Here is a 21,112-nt window from a genome sequence, read left to right as displayed (position 1 = left end):
ACCCCACACTTCTTGTTAGGGGTTATGCAAAATTGACGAAATGCGATATACAGATACTACGTCAATGATGCACAGAAGTCATGAGATCTCACGGATTAAAGCTCATTTAAAGTTCATCTTCCCAGTACATTAATGAATATTATCATTGTTAAACTGAGGTGAATGGTCTCTGCCGTCTTCTGGGAATCTTCAATGTTGCAGGTGTTTCACGGGTATCATTTGGGACAATGGTTGATATGTGTGTGTGAGAACGTCCTTGATGTTATTTTAGAATCACTCTTTTGCTAACTCCAACAAAAACCTCCACATATATACCTAGGGGTAGACATTTTGCGGCACAAGTGTTAATCTGCACGTTATCGTCATGTCTTCAACCAAACGCGCCAACAAGTTGACTTTAAAAAAAAGTGCAACGAGTAAGAAGCCTTACATAAATGCCTGTGGGGGTGGTGGACGCTCAATCTTAAAGACCGCCTTAGAAAAACCTACAAAATTATCCGATGGTGATGTGATCAACCTCGTCACGGAAGATGAAGAAGGACATCGGGAAAGGTAAGTTGTAAACTTGTATAATAATTTAGTACTCGCTCTCCACCATCCATATAGATACTAATGTTGTAGGTATTATTTTATTTTTTTTATAGAACAATAGCTACCACCACCACCACCACAAATGAACTGGAAGATTTTCTAAAAGAATATGAGGGAAATTTCAATCATGTTTACGCTCCTCCAATTACAACGATTCCTCCACCTCCCATGAGACCACCGGTGATAGATCCCAGACATGGCCAGCAACAACAACAGCAACAACAACAACAGTTAAGGTACAAATTATTGTTCACGAAAAATAAAATTTCTAATGCATATATGTTTTTACAGCCAGTATCCATCAGTACAAATATTGGAGCACATTATAATTCCCAGGCAAATACTCAAACGCAGCCACCAGAAAATGGTAGCTTTACATCCACAAATCCTCGATGGGGTGGCATGCATCAATTTCCGTAAGTTTACTCATTACTGTTCCTCCGTTTATATGAAAAATACTAATTATTCTAATGTTACGTTACAGAAATAATCCAGCTCAACAACAACAACAACAACCAAATTTACCACTACAGCTACCTGTAAATAACGGCGGCAACAATCACTTTCAGTAAGTTACTTTTATTATACATACAATCTATTTTTAATACTGTGTTTTTCTTATTGTTACAGTGCCCCGTTGCCTAGGGGGGAAAAAGATATGCAATTACTAAGAGAATTTTATGAAAACGTCTCTCCGCCGTCTTCAGCAGCCATCGACCAAGAAGAGGCGCCACCACCACCGCCGCCATCTCATGAATCGCCCAGATGGCGCGAGCCATCCACACCCCAAGAGCTGGCGATGTTATCAATGGGGTGTCTGGAGAAGATGCTGACAACTTTCCAGGCCAGACAAAGAAATTCCCAACTCCAGACGGAGCGTTTAGAACGGGAGTTGGATGCATCACGAGTTCAAGATGAAAACCTGCATCGAGAGATGAAATTTATTATAAGTTACATGGAATTTTTAAAAAATAATTAATTTTTCTTTTCAAATTTAACTTCACATTTGTAATTAATAAGTAAAACATTAATGTAATGTACCTAATTTGTAGAAAATACATGGATTATTTAATGCGATTGTTGATATTAATTAATTTAGTTTATCTGCCACAAACATTCACGGAAATGTAATATTTACGTACCTACCTGAGTTCGAGTGAAAATACTAATCCGAATTAATCATTATCACAAAGAAACACCAAAATTATTTTCCACAACACATCGCGAATCGGCGAATATCACTGTGCAATGAAATGAGTGCATACGCAAGTCGGCATAATGCGAGCTGATAATTTTCTATTTTTACCAAATGCGCGATACCATGCAGAACGTCTATTCACGGTAGGTACAGTGTACTCGTTTTTAAAATTGAGAGTTCATTAAACACCAATCCCCAAATTTTTTTAAAGAGGCTGGTTCTAAAGGATGGATGTCGGGGGAAAATGAATAAGCACCCTTTATACATTCTTTTAATTCGCAAACTTTACATACAAATTGTCTTAATTGGTACACAAGAAATAACCATCGTCGTCGTATTTATGCCATTGCCTCACACACAAAGAAATAATCCTTGCCTTAACTGCCACTGTATGAATCATTACAAAATCAGTTTTTTCATACGGCGCTGACAACCCAGCATTTCAACATCCCACTTTAATTTTCTAATTTTCAGTAACAGTTCGTCAATTCTTTTTTTCCGTTGCTGCTGCTGCTGCTGTGGATGATGATGAACAATGGCTCTTGACATCTCGCCTATTATAGAATTATTGAGCAAAGACCCATTACAACAAACACTTATATTAATCTGAACCACACCCATTCTTAAGTCGCCTTGATCACCCGAAAACAATACACCCTTTGTTCTCAAACTCCGCTCGACAGACAAACACCGCATGGCCTTGAAAGTGAGCCAGTATCGGCACGCATTAAGCTTTGAGTGAGCCAAAATCGATATGACCTTAAGAGTCTTCTGTACCCACTGCATCCAATGTAAATTTCCATAAGAGCGCCCGCCATAAAAACTATAGTTGTTTTTCAAAGACAATTTTTTTAAGAACTATTTTATAAATTTAGACCTTTATCTACAAAATGTTCGGACTATTTTTTTTTAAGTTTATACCAACTGAATACCGATTGTTTAAAGATTATATGTTTCGCACCGATTATTGCGCTAATCTGTTTTATTTTTTTACTCTCGATCAAGACGATTTATGGAAAAAGTAAACCGACAGTTTTTTAGATAAGTTACATGACCCCAAAAAATGAAGTCATAATTTTTGTAAATAAAGTCTGTATCTTGGCGGGCGTTAAATCAACAATTTGAGTGTAACAAGTGGCGCCGCTGCACAGTGTCGGTGGGAACTAACTAAGGACCAAGACAGGACTTAACAAAGCAAGAATATCATCTTATCTCTTGCAGCTATAATCATCTATACACTATAATGTAAAAAAAAGTTGCGCTTAGGTAAAGAAGACTCTTAACGGCGCGGCGGTTCGATTTACTTAACGATCTGGGATAGCGGTTGAATTAGCGATTTATACGTTCGTACAAACTCCACTTCTTTAATAAAACGATCCGCTTTGAGACGATTATACTTTACACGCTTAAACTATTCGTCGTTTCAAGGCCATTTCTTTAGTATCCATGATGATGCAATCAAGGGAATAGGTAAACAAACAGGGGGAACAGCCTGTTTATTTTGAAAGCTGTTTATTATAAAAAAATGTCGTCTAGGGCATTTATGCCGGGATCGCCTCGCTTTAGCCTTTTATCTAATTTAGTACCAGGTCCGCAATACTGATAGCCAGGAATATGTAGTTCCACTGGAAGTTTGTTTATGAGATTATTAACCAAGCCACTCCCATCCGTACACTTCATCACTTCCATCAAATAAAACAAAAATGCTCAAATAAAGTACGTTTATTGACATATGTGATACATAAAATAAGTAGGTCGATAGTATAATAATTCCATCATGCAAACTGTATTATGAGAATTGACGTTAAACTTATAGTTTAATACGTCTTCAATATCGCGATAGATGTTGTCATCGTCGCCCTCGTCCTCGTTACCAAACTCCATTTTACGAAAATGACGGTAGTTAATCACCTGTTCGATAACATCCTGATAGAAACAGGACAGAGCGTACGATTCCAGTAAATCCAAACGATAGTTGATTATATCTTTTAGATTAAACAATTCTTCAACGACGTACTTACTCATCGTGCAATAATGCAGCTTATCACGTTGTATTGTTACGCTCTCTAATATTTTCTCAGTCGTCGTGGGATCCCGCACAAATTTCCTGTTATAATGAATAGTAAAATTTGCGTTAAGCGATTCAGAACTTTTGTCGTGCTCAATATCTTCTTCCTTAACATTGGACCAGTCGATCCAATTTTCGAGCTCTTGAGATCTAAAGAACTTCATCTCGAGATATGTTTGGTGCTTTAGAAGCATTTCCCAATCTTCTTTCACCATCACTATCGCATTTAATGGAGAGTGCACAATTCGTAAAACTGGGGCCAAATTAAGATGCGTACTGTAGCCAATTTCAATATATTTCTTCGAATTGCTTTCACCATCGTAGAGGTCATATGATGAGCAATCGATTAAACGTTCGTCGGCAGCTTTACTATGCACATTTTCAGCAAACTGGGTGATAGAATCATCACTAGTGTCTTTGTTGTTATTACAGCACCAGCACGAGCACGAGAAATAATTATTAGTACAACTGATTGTATCCATTTTGGAGCTTTTTTTCGTTGAGATGATCTCGACCCCACGATCACAGAACAACTAAAGTGTTTCTAAGGGTGGATATGCATTTAAATAAGAGACACAATTTCTCTCTCTCATCAACAACATTTTATTATTTCTCTCTATCTCATTTACAACTTTTTTACATAAATTTTAAATTAGTAGTCTCCCCCGCCGTTCCGGCGCTTGTTATAAACACTTCTTCCCTGGACAAGGTGTCCTTGAAGATCTGCAGACGGTTGTCGCTCTTGAAGTAGTCATAAAAGCGCAAAGGAAGGATGCACTTAAAGTTCTCAGTATCGATCAGTATTCGGTCGCCATATTTGGTATTGATTAGGTCGATACCAATCACTTTATACTTTTCACCGACCTTCATATCCTTGACGTTCTTGAAAGGTTTGCAGTAGGTGCTACTGTTGAGTTGATTAAGATCCATTTTAACTGATTAGCGAACACTATTCGACTGATTCCATTCACCGTTTCTACCACCATTATATTGCTGTCTGTTGACCTTGAAATTTAATGCGATAAACATTACTGTCTGGTGACCTTGAAATCTAGTGCGATATACCATTACATTGAGTTCTGGTGACCTTGAAATCTAGTCAGATAAACTGATAAACGATGATTTTCTGCTAAGACGGGAGACAATATCTTACAAAATTGCTCTATTTTTGTACTAAAGCGAAATCTATCCAAGGCCATAGTTTCCCAAGGCCCTTTTCGTGCCGCACTATATGCAAAGGACCACGCGATCAGTACATACACGCGATTGTTACTATCGTCAAATGTAACTTTCTTCATCACCGTATTATGTATTCACCCAACTGAGTCTCGTTCAGTCCGTTTATAAGGCAATCAACGCATATTTTGTAATTTAAAAAGAGTCTACATAGTTCAATCCCCAACTCATACGTTTGGACAATGTTTTGACACTGTTCCCTAAAAGTCTCAGGTCCATAGACCGCCTCATGCTCAGCATCAGATAGCAATACCAATAAGGTTTGATGAAGGCATTCAACAGCCGTTCGCCGCATATTCCCCCTTAACACTAACCACATTTCAAGCTAACATCTTCTAATATCTATATTTAAATTGCAACACGTTTGACCTTGAGGCGGCACCCCAGAAAAACACAAACAATTTGATTACACACAAACAACATACACAACCTCCCTTTGTTCTCAGCGATCGATCTTGAAATCCAATGGCCTTGAGCCGCCGCCACCCCCCCTCCACACAAACAATACACCCCTTTGTTCTCACAACTCGACCTTGAAATCCAATGGCCTTCACCCATCACCCCCTCCGAAAAACACAAACAATACACCCCTTTCTTCTCAACACTCGACCTTGAAATCCAATGGCCTTCACCCATCACCCCCCCTCCGAAAAACACAAACAATACACCCCATTTCTTATCAACACTCGACCTTGAAACCCACCCACCCCCACTTACGCAATACCACTTTGACCTTCAACACCACTTTGACCTTGAAACGCTAACACTTCAATCATATGGCACTTTTCAATGTAAAGTGGTCCAGGATCGGCCTTACTATACTACTAATATACTTTTATTTTTCAGTCGTTCCCAAAAGCAATTCCCTCTGGCGCATCATTTTACTATTTTTGGTATTATAAAAATAGGATACCTGACAGATTCATTTATAAAATTGAATCACTACCTACACAGACAATTATTTATTTATTTTTATTTATTTATTATCGCTCTCTTGTTCTGGGCTCGCAACAGGCTTGCGCTCAATTACAGAGTGACCCGCATAATGCTTTTTAGGGGTGCCTCCGCAGAAAGTCTTAAGTTGTTCTATACTACTCCGATTTTTACCTTTGGAAAACTGTAGGAAAACCTAATTCGGAGTAGCCGGCAGAATGCTCGAACACCCGACCTACGGATTTATAGCTCAACGCTCTACCATTGACCCACAAAGTCGGTCAATTAGAAAAAGCGACTCAATAAAGAAAAAAATGGAACATAAAATATCAGAAAAATACAGTGCGGGCCAGGGAATTAGCCACAACATTTTCTAGAAATATGTGGTCATCGTCACTGAAATTGCCAAACAGTTTTTCGCTTATTGAACACTATTAAAGGAGACGTGAAGAGAGAATTTTAGATTAGAATTAACAAGGCAACTGAGCACTATTAAGTAAGTACCGTATCCGCGTACATTTTGTCACTTGATGCGACACCGTTGTGTTTTGGCCTTGAAGGAAACTCATAAATTTGGACGAAAATAAACATTTCCAATGTTAAACATTTTTTTTTCCTATTTTTGTATCCTGGACAAACTGAGAATACGCATGTATATCCCTTTCACCCTTTATCCAGGATTAAGACAGGAAACGGAATAATTTTTATTGCTGGCTGTGTAAATCGGAAGGACCACAGAGAACTCCTTGGCTGATACCATTTGAGGAATATTAGGTGAGTGAGACTATTCCTTAGTTATGCAGCTCACTTAGTAGAATATGAACTTTGCATTTTCTTTCAAATTTAAAACACCTTACTGTACTTTATTAAACAACTCTTTGGTTTCTTTAATTGATTCTTTAACTAATTTGTCAATATTGTCGCATAGATAATATGAAAATTGATAAATGCTCAGTTCATTTTCATTAATGCTCAATTGTTGTTCGGTGCAAACGTTTCTAGCTTGACTTATGTAGATATACGAAGCAAATTTATTATTTCTACCCTTTTTAAGATACTGAGAAGGGCCCTTTTCACAAAAATATCAAACTGACAGCAAAGAGTTCTTAGGTGATTTATATTATCAAAGAAACGCATAATCCACACATTTACGAAACCTACGTCTTCATTTTGCCTTTTATTTGTACATCCGCTGTCTAAACTGTTACTGTTTTATCTTTCATATCACTGAATGGAAATCAATCACATGTATAGTTACTCTAAGATACTCAACTGTAATCGCTTTAGTTTACTATACTTGAGCACGTACAGGATTTATTTCAGATACAAAAGGTGCCGCTCTACAGCTTTAGATTAATTTGTTCTGCAGTTGAATACGTTTTCTTTGCCTATTACAATGTGACAGCATACCTAGTCCTTTGTAGGTGTACTGCACTATACGCTTTAACTTAAAGGCATACAGCAGTTATTGTGGTTATTGATTATTCAACTAGTATGGTATCGCTACAAAAAAAAAACGAAATCGGTAGGTAAAATACAAAGTAGCTCGATACAGCTAAATAAAGCTTCCAAATTGTAATAGAGCTTACAGAGAGATTTAAAAAAATCACGGTTTAATAAACAACAAACTGAAAACATTGTTCCCTCAAATGGAAAGCTACATACATACAGTATGTTTGAGTTATGTGACATCAAATAAAATTTTTGTCTAGCACACAAATGCGTGTTCAAACGCAAATAAAAATGTTTAAACTTGAATTAGTACAAAATTCCGCCATGAGTTTCCAACAAGTATACATTTTCTCTGTTTACGTAGTACATGAGTTATAAATGTTAACGTTAGACGGCAGAAAAATTCTTACGATCTTTTTATGCTTCCAATAAAATCGAAATTATTGACCATTGCGGTTTGTTTTACGAAACTTCAGTTTGTCTATAGCTTTTTTAATGATTAGTTTTGCAATGAATATGAGTAAATGCCTATAAAAAAACGTCCAAAGTGTAGTTATGTTGCCACGGGTCGCAGGAAGGGTTGGAATGGCATGGGTTAATGTGGTGAGTGACCAACTTGAACTTTATTAGGACAAGAAACTTGTACAATTCACTTCTCTTGCAGGAGGCATATATAGTATTTTGTGCACTAACCGGAAATGAAACATAGTTATACAATGACGCGTTGTTAACATGCTGTGCGTGCTTCATTTGGGAGAACAGTCCGTCAGTGCGTGATGAACTTTTCCCTAAGGATTTCCTACCTACCCTTTGTCCTTGTTAGAACCGCACCTACTGACCTGTAGCATTCTAAATTATTATTATTCGAATTATCAATATTCATGGTAATCTCAAAGAAGGCACACCTGTTACACCGAAAGCAACAAGCTGGTTAAATAATTTCGGGTTTTCTTATAAGTTACTGTTACCGATTGATGCGTGCTTGTTGTTAGAGCTCTGTATTTAAAATGCTTTACATATAATTTAAACTTGTACACATTCCTTTCTATTATGTCAGAAATAACATAAGAAACCACTTCCCACACTAAACCGACATAGAGCGAGGGTTTCAACCGCGTATGTCCTAATTCATTAGAATAAGGTGGGCATATCCTTCCCTCACGGAAAATTGGCGTCCTGTATTAATCGTCCATGGTAATTTGCAATACTGTATCTCAAGAAAACGAAATTCTGTATGTCGCATCCCACAATTCGCAATCATCGCCCTCCAGTGTGTAAGTAGTGACGTAGATTAACCAATAAATAATAAGAACTTCTTCAATGGCTCAATGAACAGTGAAATGTTGTTAAATGCTAAAGGTGTGGCTACGTACATCAAATAGTTTTTTTTTCGTAAAATGTACTAGATCGTTCATAGAAGTACCGCAAAATGTGAGGATATCTCACAGTTACTAAGTACGACTTACGCAAACCGTTAAATTTTAATCGAGAAATCGACACACCATTCAAGCTTTTTCTGTCACTTACTTGATCAATGACGCTAAAATTTCTCTTCATTTATCACGGATTAATTGAACTAAAAAATTTGTGCGTGTCCTTTATGATTCACAGAATTTGCGGGTGGGTCCATTACTATAGCATTTGTTGACTTTTGCTAACAGAGGGCAGCCTGCCGATTTATGGAAACCCGGGATGCTTAGATTAGGTACGGCACGAAAGACGGTTGGTAACAATATACTCTCATTGACTAATTGTTTTCTCCTCCAGTCTAAGCATTACTACATTGTTTCATGTGCTGTGTCGCACATGTCTCTCTCATCAATTACATCCAATTTGAACCACAAAAACTCAGTTAACATGAAACTGAAGAATCTTGATTAGGCGATACAAAGAGTACTGCAGTGACGTTGTGCCTTAGGTGCCTCTTCCCCTAATTTTTTTTTAAATGCGAACTCAGTTCAGTAACGATGTAATTGTATGCTATAATGAAATAGTGGCAAGGGTATACGCCTTGCATCCAGGCGACTCGGGTATCGATTCTCGGTATGAAAAATTTTTGTTCACGCTGGTAAATCTTGTACTATTTTGACACTGACACTATTTCCAAAATGGCCGCTACAAGTTGTCTAAAATAAGTCATCCTTATTGAGACACGCCATATATATCGCGAGTATGGTTTGAGTGCGCAACGTATCGATTATACGAGGCAAAAATGGGAACCTTTCGAAATTTATGAAATCTTAAATTTTCAATTACACCCTTTACAATTGCACTGATTAACGACCGTTTATCTTTATCATACTTGAATTAGTATCTTCTCATGCGTTTTATCATTGAATAAAAACACTAATTTTTTATTCAATGGTTTTATCGAGTGTACATATTCTAAAATGTTATTTTAAAGAAGTTTGTGTAAACGGAAAATAAAATAAGAAGTTATAGTTGTGTAACTTGAACAAATATAATTAGTACTTCAGAACCCAATTTGCACTTCATGTCAGGATAAATTAGTAAGAGCCGTTAACATTTTCATTGCTATTCCAGTATACAGAGTAGGAACCTTAATTAGTCAATTATAAAATTATTCAGTGAAGTCAATGACAAAATTAGATCCAAAAACAATGGCAGTTATAATTATTAAAGATACATTCTTCCTTTCCTGAAACATTTAAAATACTAATTACACGATATTAGAGTTACTAAAAATTACTGTATTAGTTCATACCTCGGCACAATCTCCTAAATAAAAAGATTGACGCTGCTTTGTGGCAGTAAATGCTTGAAACGTATAATCAGATTTCATTAGCGTTTATTAAACGGATCCAACGCAATAATCCTTTGTTGAGTAAAAATTGTCGAAATTCTTAACACGATATACTAACTTTGAAATTTTAGCTTAAACGATTAAATAATTTGAAGTGTTACGGACTAAAGCACTTCATAGGAATTAAATTTTAAGCATCACTTCCATTGCCGTAGGTATTACAGCTACGCGTAGATAATTTTTTTATTCACCTGATACCCCACGTTTGAAAAATCACATTGCGTGTTTCTGGAGATATGCTAATTTTTATTACGGAAGTATTGATCATATATTTGGATAAACATAAACGCAATGTGTTATCAAAAAAAAAGTGTACTACTTTATAAAATCGTAAAACAAAGCAAACTTTAAGGCTACCTTAGCAGCATAATTTCTTCTGCTCGCTAAGACACGTTGTGTGTTTTCAGAGATTCAAAAATGTCCTATTTTTGTTATGATTTCACAAAGAGATCAGAGTATGCATGCGTGCATAGATGGAGGCTAAGTATTTTATACAATAATTCAACGTGGTTTATGACAAAAATGAAATGACGCTCTAGATTTTTTCCTAATCATAAGTAATGACTTTTCTGTGCTAATGGACGTAATGTGTTTGGGGCGACATAGATACACCCTCGAAAATGAAAGCAAGTACCTCGGGTTAATTTTCTAACGTATAGCACACAATGATGAATGAATAAAATATATCCACATAACTATCGAATATATTCCGTGACAAGGGGTCGTAATAAAAGTGCCTCAAATCGTTTTTGTGTTCAAGGGGTACATGCAAATATGCATATTGCGAATAACTTGTTTTAAAACTAGGGATTTACGTTTTTAATGTAAATATACTCGTTATACTTTGACAAATTGTTTAAATTAACAAAATTATAAGCTCATTAGTATACTTGAATACCGTGATTACATAATTTAATGGAAATTATTTTGAAAAATTTACAATTATAATACACCCGCACCTTATTCATTGTCATCCACGTGCTCTGATAGTGAAATTATACACTGCACAAGTATGGTTTACAGTAGTGGCACAGACTGAATAACTCGTAAGGAAATAGTTTTTGGAAAAAAAGCCGAGTTTGGTTCGAAGGGGGACATCCTTTACTTAAAAATTTACATCCCCTAGGCGGAGTTGCCACCCCTTCAATGTTTTGAAATTGAACGTTGGGTCGAGTGACACATCATTGGAAAAAGCTCTTCATTTCCTACACGCCTATTAGCACAGGGATCATACAGGATGACTTTCAACAAATTAGAGACACGCTGAAATTTGGCAAGGTACTTTGTTTTAAGGTATTAAATACAGTCTTTGCAAAAATGCGATAAAAAGTAAGGAGAGTTTGGAAAATACTGACTTTTCACAGCAACACTCACTGCAAGTGGAACATCTTTTACAACGAAGTCCTCGAGATACAAATCGATTCAGAAGTAGATATACTGGGGTTTGCAGACGATACCGCAATCATGGTACGAGGCAGAATAAAGGCGGTAGTGCAGAAAGGAGCGCAACAAACACTCGACCACCTGATATGGGTGCTAAAATTGAAAAAATTAGAAATTGCTCCACATAAAACTGAAATGGTTATTCTGTATGGGGGTAACAAGGTGAAAGAAATGGAGATACATGTAGAGGGGCACCAAATCAAAGCTAAAGAACAAGCAAAATACCTGGGAGTGGTTATAGGTAGAAATATGTCCATGAGTGAACACATAAAGTCTACAATTATAAAGGCTGAAAAGACAATAAAGGCGCTTAGCATCTTAATGCCAAATGTAAATGGACCGTCGGCTAGCAAAAGACGGGTTATGTGCTGTGTAATCCTTTCAGTGCTTCTATATACGGCCCCAGTCTGGAAAGAAACGGCAGGTCTGCTAAAATATAAGAATATGCTCCTGAGCAGCCCTCCGCATATGCTGCGCGTACAAAACGGTATCAACCGAGGCGGCGCTTGTAATCGCTGGAGTGGCACCGATAAACCTGCCGATAATAGAAAGAGCAGAAACCTACGGCATGAATGAAGAAGAAAAGAAAATACACAAGACAAACACAATAAAAGCGTGGAAAAGGGAATGGGAGCAAGTAACAGGTAAAGCGGAATTAACAAAAATGCTGATAAAAGACCTAGAAGTATGGATGAACAGACCGCATGGAGAAGTAATTTATTATCTCACACAATTCCTGACAGGGCATGGACAATTCGGCACATATCTACATAGGTTTAAAATAAGATCTAATGAAAAATGTATGTATTGCGAAATGACAGACACGGTGGAACACACAATATTACGGTGTACAAGATTTACAGAGGAGCGCAAGAAAACCAAAGGTATTATACATGCAGAAATAGGTATAGAAAACATCATAGGGATAATGCTGGAAGAAGAGAACAAATGGAAGTCAATTAATAACATGATAACACAAATATTAAAAACAAAAGAAAAAGATTTCAAACAGGAGAAAACAGATGGAGCATAACCAGAACAACCCATGTACTGAAGAAATGCCTTGGCGGTACCGGTACAAATTGAACGGCGAAAAGAGAGGAGGGTTTTTAGTGGGTATGCCTTGGAGACTCCCATACTACCACTCAGGTGTCCATAAAGGATTTCCCTCCTCCCGTGTATCCAAAAAAAAAAAACTCACTGCAAGTATGAACTAAACGGAGAATGATGTGCCGGAAAAGTCGAGACGCCTACGATTGGGGTGGGGGTGGTTGCTTAGAGTTATGGATGGTCACCTCGAAGACCCCCTTGCAGGCAGTATTAATTCATCATGTTAATGTAGGCATCCTAAGTGAACCGTTTCCAGCTTTTTATATTAATATATTAGGAAATACCATAGATTATAGTATTTCGATTAAGTAGTTGAATGAGTTGCTGAAATTTGAGCCACTGAACATCTAACAAATTTGACGTATACATACATGGTAGGAAATTTTCTTCTCTATATTTGTTCTCCCTTGACATTTTTTCTTAAAATTCTTAGTTTTAGAGTTATTAAGAAAAATTTAAAAAAAGATAGATTTTATCCCACTAAGGGAGTGGTTTTAGGGTGACGGGCTTAACGCCTCGACACTGGTGTATCAGAGGGTGTTTAGACCCTTATAACAAAGTACCTTGCCGAATTTCTGCTTGTCTCTAATTTGTTGAATGATGGATAGGCTGGTTTCGTTTTCAAATTCTAACGATGAATAGAACCTCAGAAAATTTTAAACAAATTACGTAGGAAATTTCTTTATTTTATTCAAAGATGGATTTGAGCTTGTAAATCGTTGTTAATTTCGTGGTGTACCATTTAATTTACTCAATAGTGTAACAAAATAAAGGCGACAATTATCAAAGCTTCATTACCACGGAATGGCACCATGAAACAATTAACTGTCCCTTTATCTAACTATCCTATGATTCTCACCTATACATCCATATTTGATTGTTACAAATCGTTAATTGGGCTGTTGGTTATGCAATATTTGTTGCATGGTTTTAATTACATGCTTTAAGTACACAACGTGATGTATAGGATCGATAAGTTCCCACAGCGCTAAATGGCGTTTTGCTATTGAAACACTGTTATATAATATATGCACCATATAAATGTTTATACTAGAATGCGGACGCAATTTGGTGATAATTACACGTACCTATAATAAAAAAAGGATTAGAGATACAGTCGGTGTCAAAGCAACTTCTCTTTATTGGCAGTACAATATTTCGCACAGTGTACGAATATTAAATGAAGTTCAACATGTAATATTCAATTAAGTTTATCAATTAAATTTAGATTTAGTTAATTAGTCAATGCCGTTTGCAACGCAAAGGTTGCAGATTCTCATTAACCTTTAGTGTGAAAGCTTGTGAAGTAAAATAATCCTAATAAAATAAATTACCTTTCATTGCTTACATTATGGAGCACTATACCAAGTTTAGAGCTTGACATGATATTGTGAGTTGCATTTGCCTCTTGTGTTGTCTCATGTCTCCGGTGGCACATTACACAAACACCAAGAAACAATACACCTAGAAATTGTAATCCAGTGAGATTCCATTATGTAAATTTAACGGTTTAATTGCGCACTACCACTTTCTGCTAAATAAAAATTGTTAGTGTCTTTTACGTAGGAACTTCATTATCCTTTACTTTAATTATCGAGAATTATTTACGGAGTGAATCTAATCACACTTTATCGTAAACTGTGTAAAAATTGTACCTCGTCTTCTTAGCGGCTGATTTTATTAATTTACAAAAACGAACGTATAAGTACAATTTGAGTCTCATCTGTAGCATTCATGGCCCTATTTTTGGAAAACACCGGAACATATATGACCGTTCAAGTAACAAAAACACCTGTAAGTAAGTAACACCGGGCTTTCTTATATCCTTAAGAACATGTGTATTAATTTTCAAAGCGATCGGACGTTTCTACACAAAGTTAAGAGAGGTCAAAAAATTACAAACGATTTTTCGGAAGCGCATTGTCCTAGGAGCGGTCCGGGCGTGAGCGAATTATTCGAGCGCAAATTGTCTCGGGAGCAGCTTCCTCTTAAATTTCAAAATAGGATCACAAACTAGAATGTAACTTGCGCGATGTGCGTTTAATTTGTTTTTTAGGAAAAAAAGTAGTTCAAAAGAACCAATTTATCATCTATCATAGCATTTAACCGCTTTCTCAACCAAATTGGACTTTCGGTCAATATTTTGGTTCTCTCTGGTCTAAAATGGTCCCTAAAACGGGACAAGCTTCATGTTTGAATTTTGACTAATCAAAGAGCAAAATGTAACAAGCGTATAAGATTTATAAGCACAGTTTGAAATTGTGAAGTGTAAAGAAATAGATCTTTTGGTTTACTTTTTTTGTAAGTGGCACAGAAAGAATTCCTTCATTGGTGCAAATCTCTACCATAACTAACCAAAAACCGAAAAAACTAGAGCGATAGATGCCCATTTTAAAATGAAAGCAGTAACGCACGTGACTTCTCCACGAGACGAATTAACAACATACTCTTGTAGTTCTCGCTATGCCTACGGAGTGACCCCCTGGCTTTCTTGATGACTATCTCAAAATTTCATTTGCCTGCTTGGAGCGAGAACTAATTGGGACAACCGCGGAGATTTATCGCGTTTATGAACTACGTGCCCCCGTGACGTATCACTGAAATCGCACTACTAACACTTAATTCGGAAAAATTATTTCGGGTCACGTACTTTACACTCTTGTCCTCAAAAACGAAATGCCCTCGCTGTCTCTTCTGGACGCGTCCCCACTATTTCATTTTACAAAAAACATCCTAAAAAATGGCGCTAATATGTTACAGCGACCATCTCGGTTTTTAAGAGCTGCAAACTCATCTGTTCTCAGAACTTGAGTATGGCCAAACTTGCATCATCAGAAAAGGAGACGTAAAAGCTATAAATCTCTTGTTATCGCCACCAGACAGTCGCCAATAACTTTCCCTGGCAATTAATCGGCCAGTGGCGTATTCGGTAACCAGCCAATTTTATCAAGAAACCAATTTTGGAATAACCAGTCCTTTATCGTAACCACTATGCACACCCTATAGTACCCAATACTTAAAAAAACGCGCAACCCTAAATAACTGAACTTTCCCTTATAGAGTTGAGGAATTCTAAAACTGCTGGCCAGGATCAACCGTTCCGATTTTATTATCAAAGATTAAGCGCCGATCTTTTGGGTACCATTATTAACAAAGTCTGAGAACATCAACGTTCCCGGGAATACCGAAAATCACTATTTTTCGAAAGGGGTTAAAACTTTATAAGTGAGTATCTCTAACGGGTTGTCTCCCAAAAGGATAATGGTAGTTGACGACCAAACGTTGGTGTTGGTGAAGCCAAAACATCAATTGCGAATATCTCGAGAACGACGTCGGAAATCAGGACGCATCCAACGGTACCGCATTCTCGACCCGATCGGATCCTAGTAATGGAGATATAATGTATTTTGGAGAAAGGAGTGTCGGAACAGAGTACTCACTAAGGGAAGAGGGAACGTCTGGATGAGACCCATTCGCTGATGCGCTCATCTATTACAAAGAAACTATGGGTGGACGATTTTCGCGGCCAGATAAGTGCCGAAAGTTGTCTCTGAAAACGTAAAAAGCAAAGCCCAACATTTAAGGTACATTAAATTGGACTTGGATTTGGAGATTACCATCCAGGGTGACTAATTTGGTAATTTAAGTAAGAATGTAAAGTTTTATTTCCAAAACAGTGAGATCGGAGTTATTCGCGCTTCCCATGGGGCGCATTTTCTTATAGCTTTCCCTAGGTTTACTTAAAAAGGTTTACCGCAATTTAGCGTAATTTCATATTCGTACATTCATACCTTACTCAACAATGAGAATTTAGGATTTACTAATTTACCCTAATCTGCTACCTAATGCCCTTTTAATGACCCGTGCGAAATCAATAGGTGGCTGTTTTTCACGCAAGTAAATTTCCCCAGATCCAGATTTGTTATATTAATGAAATACGTGTCCCAGACTTTAATCTAAAATCGTCTAAGGCAGGTTTTCTCGTATTTGGAAAGGATTTCTTTTCATGTAAGCGCCCGTTTAGAGAATAACATTCACATGGACTGTTAACTTTGCATATCCGCTGTCATTACACAAAAAAATGCGTAATGCATAAACAAACAGCCACTCGTAATGCTCGTGTAAATATGCAGATTAAATAGAAAATACCCAACAGCCTATTACAGAACGTACTCTATGTTGTGGAAACAAAATTGCGTATAAGATCTGTACATGCAAATACAACTCATGTTAAGGGAAAATCAACAACCAGGATACCAAACAAACCTTTGTATCTAAAATCAAACAGCTTTCAACTGCTTTGTTTATTTTACCAGGATAAGAAAATGGAAGATGTTAGTGAGTTGGATGAGAATATAATTACAAAAATTTTTATTTATTTATGAAAAACGAAATTGGTATCACAAATGGGGGAGAGATCTTGACTCGTATTTCAAAATTTAATGAGGTTAGCTTTTGGTGTAGTAGGATTTCACCCTCCTCGAATTCAATCTATATTTATTCATTTCTACGAAATTACTGGACATTTACGGTAGAGGGTTAGTTACAAGCTGCACCAGCCATCTCGCAGCTAAGATGTCCCGTGAGTACTTAAGCGATACATTCTTTAGTATAATGTGTTCTGCAAAATTACCCAAGGATAATGACTATAATTTTGATAATTACGAAATATACGGACTTTTGAAAAGGCAAAAGTAGCTATATAATTACTTTAGCAATAACAAGGTTTAACATTATGTTTTTATTATTTTTTAAGAGCCTACTTTAGTAACGAGAAAAGTTAAAGGGTGATACCGGTTACGTTAAGATTATGATGTGCTCATTATGAATGGGTCAACCATGTTGTTTTTATTTTAATCCCGTACACATTTCATTCTTTATGCTTAATTAAAACAAGCATTAAAACGGGGATCCCTTTATTAATTCTTATCTAGGTTAAAATTTCATATCATGTTACTTTCGGCTAACAGCAATAAACTTCAACACGCACATTTTTACTCCCGTTCCGCAAACATTACATTTTTGTATGTACATTTTTATTGTTTAAATAATAAAACTACATAAATTCTCGATCTCATATACTTACAATTTGCATTACATTAATTACGCCAGTTATTTATTATTGATGAGCCCTACACAAAACTTCCCTTGTTTCTCGTAAACTGTGAGCATGTAATCATTTTGACGTACAAGATACCTACATTTTATCGTGTTTATTTAATAAGTGCATTAATTGACTAACAAAACATTGACGTACTGGCATATAAAATCGTGTTGTTTCTGACAGTAAGCGGAAAGAGCAAATGGGAGTACATCCGTGATCAGGAATATACTGCGCATTTTGTTAATCCTTTTCTTGGGTATCTTCCGGCACGGTTAATAGTTAATGCTAATGTGTTATCGGGCTAATAGCCCTATTCCTATGCTGCTGCCGCCTTACGTTTTGTAAACAAGGGTAGGATCGTTCGCCTTAACTAACACTATAAAAGCATCAAAAAACTCTCTTTTCGACCTAGTAGATTTTCAACTAGTTTTCATTATTGACGTCGTTATACCACATAACAAGAAACCGACTTTTTAAACGTATGTGCTGGAACTTAGTTTTAATTAGACTAAATGATAAATTAACAACGTAAAATTTCACGTGTTCTTAAATGAAAACCAACTTCAAGCCGTAACTTGGCAAATAATTCCTTTTGTTTGTAAATTCTGCTCCTGCTTGAAGCAAGAGTTGGTTTATTTGTAAAATGCCTTGCTTTTACGATAAGGCTTGACAACCGAGACGTTTGAGAAAGGTTTATCTTGTTATAACGTAATAACAAGATACAAAAGAGTAAAGATGAAAAGATACCGTTTTAACTAAAAGAGTCAATTGCTTGAACAGCATTTCTCTTTTATTTCTTGGCACGTCAGCCCCGCACGTTCTTATGCGCTGAGGAGAGTGGCAACGCGTTAATTTGAGGACGATTAAACAATCTTTAATAGAGTCATTAACCGGAGATGACAATCAAGCCATTTCGTTTCTGTATAGATTTTTAATACATCTTAATTTAACGTTCATAAAAAAAGTGGATGTCAGTTAATACAGTGACTGATTACCCCTACAATATTTAATTTAATAACAACGTGTTTCTCAAATACAACACATTTTTGGAGATCGCTTCTGCCCATGGAATAATATTTACAGAAAATGTGATAGAAAAAATTTAAAAACCCCTGTGTCAAAATGCTCACAATGGTTATTAGACAGTCCATATTCATTTCCCCTTCATTTTATTTTGGGGAGGTTTTTCGGTCATAGTGCTACCTTTACTATCAAAAAACATTGTATGACTTAGTATAGGTAGGTGAATTCACTGCCGAAGTAACTAAAACAAATTATATTTGAGTCATCTGATGGTTAAGAATTTAAGTTTTCGACCTCCCACTCCTTGTCCTTCCCCCATACCAACCCCAAACCCCCTGAAATTTGGTTGGTTTCTTAGTTTTTCAATCATAGCTTTTTAGTGGTTCACTTTAGAAAAAAATATTGTTATCAGAAATTGTAGACCATAAAATTCTACACAACTGATATACACTACTTTTTTGTGAAATGTTCTGAAATTTCTATGTAGATGTTTTAACCAAATTTTATGGTTTATCTCTATAATTAAGAGTTTTATGAGAGAATATCTTGAACTTATCGTGGTATAAATCCCCCTACCCTGCACCCTAACAAAGGCGATCCATAATAATTCAACTTTCAACCCTTGCTAGTGGGCATATTTAAATCACGCTTTTTAATACGTTTGAAATTAAGAAAAATTATCTCACTTCAGTTCAGCTTTACTCCCCGCCTCCCCCGGAAGGAATGAATATTTCAACCCCCTTGGGGCGATTCATAAGTTAGTCATCAGAGAGAGTTTTGTAGCCAATAAAAAATGTTTACTATTCATGTTCATATAAAATAATGATTTGTAAATTGTGTTCGAAAGCGGTATAATCTTAGATACTTAGTTGAACAATCACTACTATAGGGGGTTGAAGTAATCATCCCTTTTTGTAGGAGATGGAAGGGGTTAAAATAAAGTAAGACTACTTTTCTTATCTGATAATTGTATTCGAAAACGCCATAATCACACAATGATTCAAATACCTACTACGACCAAGGAGTGAAAGTGCTATCATCCCCTTTGATAATAGTGCAGGGTACGGAAATTAATAGCACCATAGCTTTATAATCGATATGAACTTATGATTATAGAGATAGCATACCATTTCTTTAAAATATGTACATACATAGAAATTTCGGAATTTCCCAAATAAAGGCTATTTTGAAGCTCTCTACCTTTTGAAGTAAAAAATGTACGAAGAAGAAGTATATAACAAATTTGTGTAAAATTTGATGGTCTACAATTTTTTGGGGTGTTACGGGGGAAGCACAAGGGGTGGGAGGTCGAAAACTTGGATTCTTAAACACCAGATATTCCTTCATGACATGCAAAAAAAATGGAACTACTTCTCGTTTTGCAGGAAATGGTCAATTTTCAGTCTCTATTTCCCGGACTAATTCCTATATTTCGTTAATGTGTGATTTTTTTGTTTTATATATTTTAATTTAATTACTATTATTTATAAAATTATAAAATTTAGAACTCGACAAAACTTGACCAGACGAACGACATACAGAAAAACACTAATCGTTACTTGATTTTAATCCGTGCGATTAGTTAACCTGGCCTAGACCTGAGTTTTGACAAGAAACGCCGACCCTAATAATAATAATTATGTCTTTTATTAGCTACATTACAACTGAATACATGCATATATATATAAAGTACAAAAAGCTAATTGGGCGAAGTTCGAATGTAGTATCAACAGAAACTGCCTTCGCTCTTCCACTTTTTGTTTGTTAAATAAGTGGTGAATTTTAACACAGCGAAACAGGACCAAGGATACTATAGTGCTTTCAACTCTGGACTAAGTGCCTCTCTCACTATTATTTGTTATTTCCAAACAACAAGACTTTTGTTAAATGGGAAAAAGTTGTTCTATTCCGAGCCCTGTCATATGCTACATCTAAATTAAAAATATATGGTAGTTTTGTGTTAGCGACTACAAGCAATGGAATGGTGTTAACAAAATTTTTCTAGGCTTTCTAGTCGACCAATTGAGGTTGGTCTTTTTTCCAAGAAAATTGGTGCATAAATAACGATTTTGACATCTTTTGGTTAAAAATATTTTTCATATAGATCACTTCTGGGTCATCGAGCAATCG

At 36.2% G+C, this 21,112-nt stretch overlaps 1 protein-coding gene and 1 long non-coding RNA gene across 2 annotated transcripts in view; one reads left to right on the top strand and one right to left on the bottom strand.

Moving 5' to 3' along the window:
• Positions 1-3,496: 3,496 nt before the first annotated feature.
• LOC116166196 lies at positions 3,497-5,539 on the bottom strand. The gene is made up of 2 exons (XM_031481061.1): positions 4,923-5,539; positions 3,497-4,862 (listed from the first exon to the last, which is right to left on the bottom strand). Exon 2 carries the CDS (start codon positions 4,337-4,339, stop codon positions 3,512-3,514), a length of 828 nt encoding a protein of 275 aa, XP_031336921.1. The 5' UTR covers positions 4,340-4,862; positions 4,923-5,539; the 3' UTR covers positions 3,497-3,511.
• Positions 5,540-7,926: 2,387 nt separating this feature from the next.
• The window catches only part of LOC116166197, a 34,790-nt gene continuing 21,604 nt past the window's right edge, over positions 7,927-21,112 (top strand). The window contains exons 1-2 of the long non-coding RNA XR_004144283.1: positions 7,927-8,081; positions 8,143-8,752. This is a non-coding gene — a long non-coding RNA (uncharacterized LOC116166197). The remainder of the gene's footprint in view (positions 8,082-8,142; positions 8,753-21,112) is intronic.

Source organism: Photinus pyralis, unplaced genomic scaffold, assembly GCF_008802855.1.
Source record: "Photinus pyralis isolate 1611_PpyrPB1 unplaced genomic scaffold, Ppyr1.3 Ppyr1.4_LG3a, whole genome shotgun sequence".
Lineage (NCBI taxonomy): Eukaryota > Metazoa > Arthropoda > Insecta > Coleoptera > Lampyridae > Photinus > Photinus pyralis.
This window is presented reverse-complemented; position numbering and strand designations above follow the sequence as displayed.

Bases quoted from the DNA above. Each gene is read 5' to 3' on its own strand.
- LOC116166196 (XM_031481061.1), bottom strand. From the start codon at position 4,339: ATGGATACAATCAGTTGTACTAATAATTATTTCTCGTGCTCGTGCTGG.